The 14,432-nt window shown below is 47.2% G+C and overlaps 1 protein-coding gene across 1 annotated transcript in view; it reads right to left on the reverse strand.

Moving 5' to 3' along the window:
* NOS1 (nitric oxide synthase 1) overlaps nucleotides 1–14,432 on the reverse strand; it is a 50,581-nt gene that overhangs the window by 12,138 nt on the left and 24,011 nt on the right. The window contains exons 13-16 of the mRNA XM_049697945.1: nucleotides 10,999–11,173; nucleotides 7,914–8,052; nucleotides 7,615–7,693; nucleotides 880–1,073 (exon numbers count right to left, since the gene is read on the reverse strand). Of these exons, the coding sequence (XP_049553902.1) occupies nucleotides 880–1,073; nucleotides 7,615–7,693; nucleotides 7,914–8,052; nucleotides 10,999–11,173 (587 nt within the window). The remainder of the gene's footprint in view (nucleotides 1–879; nucleotides 1,074–7,614; nucleotides 7,694–7,913; nucleotides 8,053–10,998; nucleotides 11,174–14,432) is intronic.

Below are 14,432 nucleotides of genomic sequence, written 5' to 3' on the forward strand. Positions count from 1 at the left end.
CAGACAGTATTGCTCCAGACCATGTTTTAACTACTATGCAATACTGCTTCTATTTACTTTACTCCAGTACAGCCCCTACACACAAGCCTCTACTTCAAGATAAAAAGTACTGTTCCAACATGGAGAAAGAACTGTCTGGGTTGGATTTATTAAGAGAAGGTATGTCTCTCTAAAGTGGTACCTTCCTAAGGGATTTTCAATAAGGCTTTGGCTACAAACTGTTTTCACATTCTGCCCTGACTTTGTGTCCTAACTCCCTTGCAGAGGGGATGTGTCACTGTAGCCCGGGCTACCATGTATGGTCACTGCAGTTCCTTGTACCTGAGTTCTGAGCTCACCTGCGGCTACTGAGATGAAGCACGGAGACCCATTTACCTTGGAAAGTTATTTAATAGGAATGTCAAGGATGGTCCCTGAAACAGGTTGGGACTTGATCTAATTTGGTCAGAAATATGGTTCAATCCCAACGGACCACTGAGCTTTATAGGGTGCCTTTGGATCCTAAGAGGAGGCGTGGGCGGGCTCCAGTTGCTCTTTACTTGGTGGCAGTGAGGCAGGGGTGATGAAGGAAGTTAGACGAGTAGCCTCTGCTAAGATCAGTGTCTAGCTGATGAAGGAAGGTAGAAGCCCCTTTGGCTCGAAGATGAACCATCAGCGTCCTGGCTTCATGGACATTCATTTGCTTAGCCAGTTGGGCCAAGGTTATTTAACCATGAGAAAGGAGGAGTCTTCAGTCTCATAAGCTGGGGGTGACAGAGACCCCCTCTCCTACCTGGAATGGTGATTGAGAAGACAAGTCTCCTCTTCCCCAGATACCCACTGCCTTTGGGACTCCCTGGAGAAGGGAAGCACCCTTGGGTGTAGCCCAGCCATAGTTACCCAAAGCCGTGTTTCGCTCCTCTAGCAGCTCCACCTTCACCAGCTGGTTGACCGGGGGTGCGTCCTCCAGCCGCTCGATCAGGGCATTCACGAGGTCCTCGTGGTTGCCGGGGAAGACGCCCAGGTGGTCCCCAGGCTGGTACTGCAGCTCCTGATTCCCGTTGGTGTGGAGACGCACGAAGATGGTTGATCGGCTGGAGGGTAGAGCAGGGGAACAGTGGGATGAGGGCCACCACCTTCTGCCCACCTCCTCGGCTCCTTTGTCTGTCCTTGTGGCTGCAACTCCCCTCCTTCCATTCTCTTTGGGGCTCAGGCCAATCAGACTCCTGGCCCCATCACTGCACGCCGCGGCTTTCAGCAAGGTCACCCACGGGCTCCTCGTGGCAAATCCGAGCGCCAGCTCCCAGCGCTCACTGTGGTCATATCCGACCAGCACTGGACGCAGCTGCCCACTTCCTCCTCCTCAATACCCTTCTCTTGAGCATCCCAGGCTCTCCTGATCTTCTCTCTGGCTGCTCCTCTTCAGTCTCCTTTGCCAGTTCCTTCTCATCTCCCCTAACTGAAGCACCCCAGGGTTCAGTTCCCAGACATCTTTGCTTTCCTGGCTCCCTGCCCCTGCTTTTCTTTCCTCCATAGCACTTACCATCAACTGACCTCCAGCAGAGTTTACTCCTTTACGTGCTTTGTGGTCTGTCCCCACTGCCTGCCCCCTGGCCCCCAGGACAATGTAAACTCTAGAGGGCAAGGAATTTGTTTTTTTTCCACTGTTCTATTCTGGCACCTAGGACAGTGCATGGCACATAGTAGGTGTTCAAAAAACATTTGTTGTTTGTAGGAACCTCAGACCCTCAGGATTAACCAGCTACTGGAATAGGCTCTGTTCTCTGTACCAATCAGAGTTCTGCCAGGAACCACTAGCCCATTGGAGCCACAGGCAATGATGTCCCCATTCTGTGAAATTCCATCTCTCCTAGAAATCCCAAGCTCCACCCGCTTTTGCAACCAGGGTCCTCATCTTGTCATGGAAAAGGGAAAAGAACTTGGCCTTAAACTCACGTTCTCGTTGTGCACAAATCCCATGGTATTATAAAATTTACGGAACTAAGGAGAAAACCCAGAGAGAAACTCGTTGATGCCTGCCAGGTCATGCCGTTTCTTTTGATTTTGGGATTTCAAGTGCAGGAGCTCTGTGCTAAGAATGAATTCTCAGACTGGGATTATTCTGGTTCTCTTTAAAGTTTTAGTACAGATATACCATATTTTTATACCTGAAAACTCCGGGATGGATGACCGCGCTTTGGTAAATCAAATCGTTTTTGTATTCTTTGAGTTACATTCGCATTTTCAGATCCGCTGTTTTCTTCCTTGCCAACTGGTTTTTGGTTGACAGAGACACTTGATATTCAACGTGAAGTTTCTACATTCTCCGCGGTATGTAAATCAGCACTTGAATAGACCAATGGGACTCGCTATTTAAAGGAGTTTTTGGCACAGCCAAGGGCCCTTTTGTGCTGCAAATAGCCGCCATTATTAAAAATAGTTGTGCTGGCATATTTTGCATGGCACCCCTGTCCTTAGTATGGGGGGGGGGAACTTGGTAACTGAAATTGTGAATGATGGTGGTGGGGTGTGGGGTACCACTCTCCTTCCCCGGGGAAGATTTTGTTCTCTCTGGGGCACTGATCTTACCCATTAAATGCGCTTGCGCGACTGATTCTGTTCTGAGCTCATACCAATTTTTTGGTTCCTGGAGAGCAAGGCATCCATCATCACGCCCTGCCAGCTCCAGGAAGGGGATCGGCAGAGGCTGACAACCAGCAGAGGGCGCTGTGGGGTTGCTAATTTGGGAGCCTCCGGCGCCTACCAGGGGAAGCCTTTGAAAGGCCCACAGATCAGTTCCTACTTTCTCCCAGATCATCATGATTTCTTTCAGAAGTGTATTTGCCTCTGTTCCTTTGGCCAGTACAAAATAGCAATGCGGAGGACCCGAACTCGCTGAGCTGGCTCACACGCACAGCCATTTCCCCGAAGTCCTCTTGACCGTGGCCGAAGGTGGTCTGGAGGATAAGAGGCAGGGATGGGAATGGAGCTGGCAGGTGGGCCCCAAGGTGGGCCCCGGCTCTGCTGGGAATTTGACCACGGACACTTTGCAAGCCGCTGACCAAGGCATGGCATGTGGAGAGCCCCGGCAGTGAATGGCTGCATGGCCCTAGGACCATGTGGTGGGCAGTGGGCTGGCCCTTGAAGCTTTGCAGGAAGCTGATCCCCCAGTGGGTAGCAGTAGCCTGGAGGCTAATTGTCCTACATCTCAGTTCTGCTGGAGTTTCTAAGTATAGGATTTTCTAAGCCTTAAAAAAAAAAAAAAAAAAAAAAGCTTGGGACACATACAGGCCATTGCAAAGTTTTAGGGGAGGGAAAAAGGGCAACATTGGGAAGGCAGAGCCATTTGAGCCCTTTCCCCCAGAGTATCCCCTGCCTGTGATGTATTTATATTCACCTACAGGAGCATAACACACACTCACATACACACTTGGCAATGGTTCAATGACAGGTTCGCAGATGAAAGAACAGTCTGCTAACGTCCAGCATTAAACGGAAAAAAAAATTAGCTCATGTTCATTCTTCAAGGAAAAGAGTAAACAGTGTCTGTTGTGAGCAGTTTGAGTGAATAAGGTTCATACCTTCAACAAATTTGTATTGAGTGTCAGGCACTGTTCTAGGCACTGGTGAGAGAGGGATGGATAAAGATAACAAAGGGTCTGATTCTCATTGGGAGGTAACTTAAAAAGATCTCAGATGGGGCTGGGGATGAGGATGGGTGGAGGCTGATGGGTGGGGGCAGTGGGCTAAGTGCCTGGCAGATAAGTATGGTCAAGGAGGCCTCTCTGGTGATTTGACATTTAAGCAGAGATCTGAAGAATGAGAAGGAACGGACATGCAAAGATCTGGGGGAAGAGGGTTCCCGAAAGGGGAAGCAGCGTGTGCAAAGGCCCTGAGGTTGGAAAAAGTGTGGCACATTTGAGGAAGGGAAAGAAGCCTGGAGTGTTTGCAAGAGGGGTCAACACAGGGGTGGGTGGTACAGAGGAGATCAGAGAGCTAGGCAGAGGCCAGATCATGAGGGTTTTGTCATGACCTGTCATGGCAAAGGAGTTTGAAGGTTTCCTAAGTCCAGTGGGAAGCTATTGGAGGATGTGAAGCTGTGGATGGACAGGCTTCCGTTTACATTCTTAAAAGATCAGTCTGCCTGCTATTTGGAAAATGGATCTTTGAGAGAAATGTCAAGAAACAGGGAGACAAGTTAGGTATCTATGGCAGGCACTCAGATCACAGACGATCGTGGCCTTGCTTTAAGGTGGTGGGTGCAGATCTGAGATGTAGCTGAAACACAAGACCCACAGGACCAGCTGAGAGCTGGATGCATGGTGGGAGGGAAAGCGAGGCAGCAGGGAGGATGCTTAAGTCTTGGGCTTAAGCCAGATGTTGATGTCTTCTGTTGAGATGGTGAAGGCTGGAGAGAAGCAATTTTATCAGAGGGTAGCTGGGAATTAAGAGTTCTCCTATCAAGAACTCTCCGTTATAATGTCCCATCTTTCTCTGAGATACCCCAGCTCTCAGGGCCCCTTCAGCATCTTTGCTCCTATTCTCTCTTCCTAGATGTCCCCCCTCTATTCACTAGCCTATCTAAAGCCTACCAGGCGTTTCCCCTCCTCCTTCTGACTTCTAGGACCTATCATCCACACCCCACCCATTAGTGCTCCATTATACTCTTTTCTGTATTGTTTGCTAATTGCCGTATGTAGAAAACTTATTTCCTGGCCAGGCAGTAACTGCAGTCACTTTTCTCTTTAGAGTTGCAAGGATCACCTTCAAAAGGCGGCTTATTTCCTCTTAAGCACTTTGCTCGCAATTAAGGGTCTCTTGTTGGGGGTGGGAGTGGTGGGTGTGTGATACATGATATCTTGCTATGGTCTCCCGGCTCAAACAGCTCGACTTTGGCCTTGGGCAGGGGAAAACAGGAGAGTCATGCTTTTTTGCTCAGTTATTCTTAAAAACAAAAACAAAAACAAAACAACAACCGTATAAAGCTGGAAATGGTAGTAAGCCTGAAAATAGGCAGTGCTATGGAGTGCGCTTTTAAAGAGTTAAACGCCTAGACACCATTTGGTCCTTTTTGAGCTAATCCATAACTGATGTTAATACTGTCTTCTGGTTCTTAACCTTGTTGAAATATCTTCTTGTAAGTCACTCAGAGTTAACTGTCCTTTCCAGAGGTGGATTGGGGGTTATTCTGGGACTTCAGTCCAACTCAGCATCAAAACATTTGCAAATTACCTTGCTTTTTATGTACTGTGGTTTGGGGAGTAATTTTTGTGATCTAGGCTTTCACGGTTTGTCACTGAAAGAAATTCCCAGTAGATTCTTAGTCCCTTCTCTTCCAATGCTACTGAAGTTGTACTTTTCCACAGGATGGAAATGGGGAGTACGATGCATATTTCAAATGAGTCCCTTTCTGTATCAGAGATCACTATGCTCTGAATATTGCATTTAACTAATTATTCAAATGGATTAATTTCCCAATCCATTTCTTTAGTGTTTGAGGATCTGGGAGAGAACATGAGAGCCCTGGGGCTCCATCCTGTTGACCACTTTATCAAAAGTTTTAGGTCCAGGCACAGAGAAACAGACTTGTGGTTGCCAAGGGGAAGGCGGGTGGGGGAGGGATGGAGTGGGAGGTTGGGTTTGGCAGATGTAAGCTTTTATATATAGAATGGATAAACAATAAGGTCCTACTGTATAGCACAGGGAATTATATTCGATATCCTATGATAAACCACAATGGAAAAGAATATTAAAAAAAAGAATGTATGTATATGTATAACTGAATCACTTTGCTGTACAGCAGAAATTAACACCACAGTGTAAATCAATTATACTTCAATTTTAAAAGAAGGTTTTAAGTCCACGTAGAAAGCACACATACTAAATTTGCAGGTGTATGAAGCTGGGACGGGTAAGGAATAGTAACGGGAATGAGGGATACGCTAGTTGCTTTGTGTGTGTTGCTTCTAATACTCACAGCAGCCTTGTGATGCTGGTGAGGCCATAGGTATAGCCATTTGGCATTTTGACCTTGGAGTCAGAGAACTGAGCCTGTGTGGCCTTGAAAGGTCACTTGCATTTTCTAATTGTTATTTTTCATATTTAAAACGTGGATGATACTAGTACTTACTTCCTGGGCTGGTCAGAACTCTGGGAGATCCTGCACAGAGAGGACTCAAAACAGTGCTTGGAACACAGAAAGTACTAGATAAACACTGGCCATCTTTATAGCCATCGATCTCATTTTAGGTAAGGAGACAGGGGTTCAGAAGACCCAGGGGACTTGCCCAAGGTCACACAGCTGACATATGGCAGCACTGGGGTCAGAACCCATGGCTGTCCAGCTGGAGAGCCCTCCCTTTGTACTGTGCCAGGCAAAGAATCAAGATCTCAAAAGATCTTCATGGGCCCAAACTGCAAAGTGAAAAAGATTCCATTCAACAGGGATCAATGCAAAGACTTTCTTTACTGCCAAAAAATTTACTTATACAAGTAGAGGGATGCAGAGACCTGGCCTGATCATTCTGAAAAAACTTCAAGTCCACGAGCAGCAAGGACATAAGCTTAATGGGAGAGCAGCATGGCTGTTAGGACAACACCTGCAATCCTGGGCGGCATTAGAGCATCCTATCCAGATTGGGGATGGTAATAATAGCCTTAGTGCACTTGGTAGTGATCACAGGACCTCCACTGCACTGTGACCAGGGCTGGGAATGACATTTCCAGCAGGACAGAGTGTGTCCTTTTTTTTTTTTTTTTTTGCAGTACGCGGGCCTCTCACTGTTGTGGCCTCTCCCGTTGCGGAGCACAGGCTCCGGACGCGCAGGCTCAGCGGCCATGGCTCACAGGCCCAGCCGCTCCGCGGCATGTGGGATCTTCCCGGACCGGGGCACGAACCCGTGTCCCCTGCATCGGCAGGCGGACTCTCAGCCACTGCGCCACCAGGGAAGCCCCAGAGTGTGTCTTTTTACTAAAGCAAAAGGTTTGGGAAACCAGGTCTCAGGAAGAACAGTTGGAAGGAATGAGGACCAGGGAGAGATTGGTCACTGTCCTTGGCTATTGGCAGCTCTCTCATTTGGAAGAACTGACTCTGTTTTGGGTGTCACTGGGGAGTGCAATTTAGGATCAAAATGAAGTGCTAGGAACATTTGCTTTGGTTATAAGGAATAGGAAGATAATTTCTAATAATCAGGACCTCAAAACACAGACGGGGCTGTTTTACAGGTTAATAAACCTCCCGTCATCCCAGAGGAATTTAAACAGAGACCGAGCAGGCATTTCTCAGGACAGCAGAGAAGAATTACCCACAGGGAGATGTCGGGACTAAGTGATTTCTGACTAAGATGCACATTACAGTGAACATTAGTAGTCTGAAAAGGGTGTGGTCTCTATTAAAAATTCCTCAAAAAACCTTTCTCTTTCCCCTTTCCACAAGGATCGTCACCATTTACTTTTTTCATCCCTGCAGGTTGGAGCTTGGCAAAGGGAAAGCAGGAAACCAAGATGCTGGTGGCAAGGGGGTCTCGAGGACCCTTAGAATGGTAATAGGAAGCCAGTCCTCGGAGTCCTCCTTCCTTGTTGTGGGTGGCATCTGGGGCACAGGTGGGGAACCCCAAGGGGCCAAGGTGTTCCTACCTGGATTTAGGACTCTGAAGGTTTTGACAGCTGAGGAGTCGAGCGGCTGAGACCCGCTTTTTGTGGACACTGGATAGACCTGGGGGGAGAAGAACAACGGTCTTCCTGTGATGGAGTTAAACAGCTGTCAGTAAAAGGTCTCCAGCTTCTCCTGACCCTCTCTTTACCGGGAGGACTGAACGAAGGGAGACCAAAGCAGTGAAGCCCACCTTCGCTAAGGACCTTTCGGACGTGAGAACTCCTGTCCTCCTTTCCCCCCGCTGTCAGGAACGTCTCCCCAGGTGCGTGGTGGGAGGTACCTTGTGTGAGTTCTGGCGCTTCGGCCACGTAGGTGAGGCGGAACTTGTTCCTCTTCCAACTGCGGTCATTGCTGATGAGGGAGTTGTTTGCCTTCTCAATGTTGACGTCATCTCCCACGCAGAACACATCACAGGCTGCCTGTGGCACACACGGGGCTTTCAGTGACCTCTTTCAGCCAGCAGCGTGCCTCCCAACAGCTCCAAGTCATAGCATGTATCCATCCATCCATCCGTCCACCCATCAACCCATCCACCGACTCATCCACCCACCCTCCTCCTCCCTCCATTCCTTCCTTCCTTCCGTTCATCCACCTATCCATCCATCCCTCCACCCATTCACCCATCCACCCACCCATCAACCCATCCACCCACTCATCTACCCACCCTCCCTCCCTCCCTCCATTCCTCCCTTCCATCCATTCATCCACCTATCCATCCATCCATCCATCCTCCTTTCTTCCCTTCCTCCCTCTCTCCCTTCCTTCCCTCCCTCCTTCCATCCATCCATCCATCCTTCTATTCATCCACCCATCCATCCACTCCTCCATCCATCTACCCATCCTCCCTCCATCCTCTCTTCCTCCCTTCCTTCCCTCCCTCCCTCCTTCCATCCATCCATCCATCCTTCTATTCATCCACCCATCCATCCATTCCTCCATCCATCTACCCATCCTCCCTCCATCCTCTCTTCCTCCCTTCCTTCCCTCCCTCCTTCCTTCCTCCCATCCATCCATCCACCCATCCATCCTTCTCTCCATCCATTTATCCACTCATCAACCAATCCACCCTTTTTGAGTGCCTTTGATGGGCTGGACATACCACATTTACTATTGACTTTGGGACCTAACCTCTATTTAATATGTAACTCTCTTATGTCATTTATTTCTAAAACCAACTTTTGCAGAGGCTTAACATTAAACAAGAAAGTAAAAACCTTAGAAATTTCCTATCTTCCTCTAAAGATTTAAAAATTATAGTGAAGGCAGAATATATTACATGTTTGGATACCTGCGTATAAAATTTTTCTCTTTCTTTTTTTGCCAAGTTCATAAGTTCCCCAACTTTACTGATTCTAAGAATTACTGTTCAGAATTCAGATTTTTGGAGGTTAAAAACCATGGATAATTCCAAAGGTTTTCAAAGGTAGGTTTTCGTAATACCATTGTTGGGCCTCATGTTGATTTTAAAATAATCCAAATGTCCATTTGCTGATGAGTGGAGAAATAAAATATGGTATATCTATAAAATGGAATATTATTTTGTCTGTAAAAAGGAATGAAGTACTGATATATGCTATAATGTGGAGGCACCAGGAAAGCATTAAGCTAAGTGAGAGAAGTCAGTTATAACAGACCACATAGTAGACACAAAGTAGAATGAGTCTACATTAGAGGAAGACTTGACTCTACTCATGATACAATCAGGTTAGTTTTAAGTACAAAGAGAATGAAAACCCTAGCATAGCAGTTCTAGGGGACCTAGGGCTTGTCATTAACTCATCCAGTGTTGGTGTGTAAACAGGTTCTTCTAAAAGGGATTGAAAGGGATATGATTGCATTCATATCAAGTGTCCAGAATAGGCAATTTCATAGAGACACAAAGTAGATTTAGTGGTTGGTAGGGCTGGGAGTTGGCTGGGAGGATGAGGGATGCGATAGCTTAAAGGGTATGATAGCTTGTAACAGGCCCTGCTTCTGGGATGCCCAATGTTGCCCGATTGAAGTCAAGAACAACACAATTATCTCCAGGTATAAACAGAGCCAAGTTATCTTGGTTCTCTTTGCCTAGGAAGAAATGCTGGCACAAGTTTAGCAACACAGCCTCCTCACTCACATATCCTTATCGCTCAGGGGCCTCAGTTTCCCCTTTTGCTCCTTTGTGAGGATGAGAAGTGTCAACTGACTGACAGAAGGTTGCACAGTCCCCTTTCTTCTGGGGCTGCTGAGAACAGTGCATTCCAGGGCCAGAGAAGGAGCAGGTAAAGGTGGGTCCACATTCACTGCTTTTTTGTCTTCCCCAGGATGGCCGATTGCACCACGCCCCACATGCACATGGAGACCATTGCTCGTTTATTCTCGACCTCGTATCTAGAATAACGCTCTCCAATAGGATGTCCTATCATGATGGAAACATTCTAATTGTCTCATATGGTAACCACTAGCCACTAGTGGCTATTGAGCACATGAAATGTGGCTTGTGCAGCCGAGGAGTGGAATTTTAAATTCTACTTAATGTATGTCTAGTTGTATATATGTTATTTCCAAGGCTGTACAATCACCACCACTATCCAGTTTCAGAACATTTCCCTCAACCCAGAAGAAACCCTGTACCCGTTAGCAGCCACACCCATTTTCCACTCCCACCACCAAACCCCTGGCAACCACTCATCTACTTTCTGTCTCTATGGATTTGCCTATGCTGGACACTTCATGTAAATGGAATCATACAGTAAGTGTCCCTTGTGTCTGGGGTCTTTCCCTTAGCGTGTGTTTTCAAGGTTCATCCTTGTAGCGTGCATCAGCACTTCATTCCTTGTTATGTCCAAATAATATTCCATTGTACGGACACACAACATTTAATGTATCCATTCATCATATTGAATGTTACTTAGTTTACATTGAAATGATCACTTGTTGCTAGTGGCTACCGTACAGGTCATTGAAGACCTAGCACAAGAGGAATAAGATTGTCGAAGCAGACAAACCGGTGAGATCTGAGATCCAGCCCGAGGCATGGCCCCCTGGTTTGGTTAACCAACACTATGTTTTTTTGTTTACTTGTCTACCAAATGTGAGTGAGGGATGGATTCCTCCCAGCCCTGAAATTCCAAGACTCTATAATCTTTTATAGACCAACTCTTTACCCTTAATGCAGGAGGTTGGATTCTGGTTGGAAACTGTGTATCTTAGGACCACCCAAACTCATCTGAATTGTTTGAAGCTGTCTCCTGGTTGGATACGTGAGGGAAGTACCAAGGATTTTCTCAAGTTTCTTCTATCTCTGATGGTTTAGGTACTCTGTCCTTGGGGGTCACTGGGGACATGATTTCTCCCCCTGGGTCTCTGAGATCTGGGTAGATGGTTACCTTGAAGACCTTCTTGGCCCAGGTCCTGAAAGCCTCTTCCTGCCCACAGAGCTCATCCCCCTCCCTCATCTTCAGGATCCTCTCCCCACCTAGCTCTTCCAGGAGGGTGTCCACGGCGTGTCCAAAGGCGCAGAAGTGAGGGTACGCCCGCGAGCCAAGGCCAAACACGGAGAACCTGCCAAGACAACAGAAGTTCCAGGCTAGGGGACTAGGGAGGCATTGTGGGGGGGTGTCTGGGGTTATGGACTGTTATGTCCCCCCAAATTCATATGTTGAAGCACTCTCTCCCAATGTGACTATACTTGCAGATGGGGCCTTCAAGGAGGTAACTGAGGTCAAATGAGGTCATAAGGGTGGGGCCCTAATCCAATAGGACTGGTGTCCTTTAAGAAGAGGGAGAGGCACCAGAGAGCTCTCTCTTTTTCTCTCCCCCCACCACACGCTCACAGAGGAAAGGCCATGTGAGGACACAGCAAGAAGGTGGCTGTCTGCAAGCCAGGAAGAGATGGCTGACCAGAAACCAATCCTTCTGGTACCTTGATCTTGGACTTTTAGCCTCCAGAACTGTGAGAAAATAAATTTCTACTGTTGAAGTCCCCCAGTGCATGGTATTTTGTTATGGCTGCCCAAGCAGACAAAGACCTCTGGTATCTCCAGAAGGATGGTGTTTAGCCCGTGATGGTCAGACTACCCCAAGCCCATCTGGGGAAGGCCGTCTTTAAGCCTGGGAGCCCCCAGCCCTGCTCTCCCTTCCTTCTGGTCTCTGCTAGGTATTACTGTCCTCAGGAGAAAAGTCCCAGTTGGTCCTAAGGAGGATGAGTTGGGGACAGTGGTGACCCAGAACAATTGGCTGTTTCTTGTGTGTCCACTTCTAAGCTGGACTAATTGGGGAAATGAGTCTACATTAGAGGAAGACTTGACTCTACTCATGATACAATCAGGTTAGTTTTAAGTACAAAGAGAATGAAAACCCTAGCATAGCAGTTCTAGGGGACCTGTGTTAACGGGGAGATCAGGACTTGTGTTGGTGTGTAAACAGGTTCTTCTAAAAGGGATTGAAAGGTTTATAAATGTCCTGGCTCCACCCCTTGCAATATCTGTGAAATCGATTTGCTTCACAAAATCTCTTTGCATAGATACCACCAAGAAAGTGTCGGTGTTTGACTCAATGGGCGTCAAGTTAATGAGATTTTTCTGAAGTCTGGGCAGTGGAGGGCTGTGTCCCAGGTGGCCCCTCAGTCCTGCAGAGACTTGATGTCACATTTCCAGGACTTGGTCCTGGCTGTGGGTCTTGACCTCACTGGGACTGGATGGACAGGTTTATAAGTGGGATACGAACAACACCCCAACCTGCTTCTTTCCCATGTTGGAGGGTTCCGTGGTGACTGGCAGTTCAGACAAGCCTACTCCTTACAGCGTCTGGCTTTGCTCTCGAATCTGTTTTTTAGAATGATGGAGCCAGGGTGGTGAAAGATGGCAATGCAGGATGAGGGAAGGAGGTGGGGCAAGTCGGGAAGGGACCCTGTTATTGGAGAATGAATTTGAGTTGGGGTCCAGGAGTCTCAGAGATCAAGTGAAGGTTAACATAGGTTAATATCTACTCCTTTTAAATCTACATTTATGCTTTTCATCTCATTCTCCTCTCCTCTCCTGCCCTTCTTGCCCTGGGGTTCCAGAGCCTTTCCAAGGGAAGGATGTGGGATTAGGTAGCATGTTTCCCCAGCAGTCCTTCACCCACAGTCCTCCTTTAGCTGGATTCCTCACCTTTTCCCCGCAGGGCAGTGGCCTGACAGGTGGAAAGAGCAGGTGGCCAGGAGAGGACTGGTTAAAGGATGCAGGAAGCAGCACTTCTGCCTCCCAGTCATCCCTTAGCCTAACACAGATTTGGAAACTCTTGGCGCTAAGTCATGCCTTGTGGTTAAGGCATTGTTCCCCGAACCTCCAACATTTATTACGTTCGAGACATCCGCCATACTTGACTACCACCCATACTATTATTTACTTAGTAGTGCTGTTTACTTTGCTTTTAATTAGTACTCACTGGCTATTCAAACCCACTGGTGTTCACTAAGAGTTGGTCTGGGTGATTCATTCATTAACAAGCTTCCTGATGCACCTGAAGGCCTGTGTCACAGCCACTTCCTAGGTTCACATTTCATCACAGTCTTCATCTTATGGTTTCAAAATTCCTATTTTAAGCTTCCAAAACAGAAGTTGGCAAACTTATTATACATGGGGCCAGACAGTAAATATTTTCAGGCTTGTAGGACAGGAAGGAAAATCAAAGCTATTATGTAGATACCCATATGACAAAAAAGAAAATATATTCCTGCATGATTTTGGACAAAATTAAAAATACAATAATAATAGTTGCTGGGTACAATTTTTTAGTTATATATGTCTACTAATGAGAAGAATGGAATTCTCTTTTGGGGGGATAGCATTTTGCTTAATTGGGGTTCAAAGGTAATGTTTTCTATCATCAAATACATTGTAATTGTTCTTCTGTAAAAACCAGTCTGAGCTCATGGTCTGTACAAAAGTATACAGTGGCCAGGCTGAATTTGGCCCATGGGCTGTAGTTTGCCCACCCCTGCTCTAAGCCATGATAGATTTAGTAAGGGAAAAATAGGTCTGACCGTCAAACCATGGATGTTTCAACGTCGAGCTAAAGAAAATGAACTGATGTCAAAACCCATCAGTTCAAGGGTGAACCCTAATATAAACTATGGGCCCTGGGTGACAATGGTGTGTCAGTGTAGCTTCATCAGTTGTGCAAATGCACCACCGTGGTGGGGGATGCTGATGGTAGAGGAGGCTGTGTGTGTGGGGGGGGGTGGGGTGAGGTGCGGGGGGGCAGGGAGTATATGGGAAATCTGTGCCTTCTCCTCAGTTTTGCTGTGAAGCTAAAACAACTTTAAATAAATAAAGTTTATTAACAAGCGTACTGATGGGCACTTTCCTGGTGGTCCAGTGGTTAGGACTCAGCACTTTCACTGCCATGGCCCCGGGTTCGATCCCTGGTCAGGGAGCTAAGATCCCGAAAGCCGCGTGACTCAGCCCCCCCCCCCAAAAAAAAGGGTACCGATGAAAACAATACTTGAATATCTAGGAACCCTGTGATCTCTATCGTCTGCTAAGCACTGTCCTGAGCCGGTGTGGAGAAAGTTCAGTTGGTGAAGGTCTAAGAGATTCGTGGCCGGGCCTGAACAACACTGCTTACATCAAGCCTCATCTTAACCAATGTCTGTCAAACCAAGGGCTTGACACCCAGTTTTCCTTCTTTCCAAATACCCATTAAATCATATTCACAACCATTGAAATATAAAACCTCTGTCCATGTACCATCTAAAACGCTCTCATGGGACGTGACTATGCTTTAGGGTGACACGGGGTCAGGACAGTATTTTTTTGAATCTGACTGCACATTGGAG

Source organism: Orcinus orca, chromosome 15 (genome assembly GCF_937001465.1).
Source record: "Orcinus orca chromosome 15, mOrcOrc1.1, whole genome shotgun sequence".
NCBI classification, from domain to species: Eukaryota; Metazoa; Chordata; class Mammalia; order Artiodactyla; family Delphinidae; genus Orcinus; species Orcinus orca.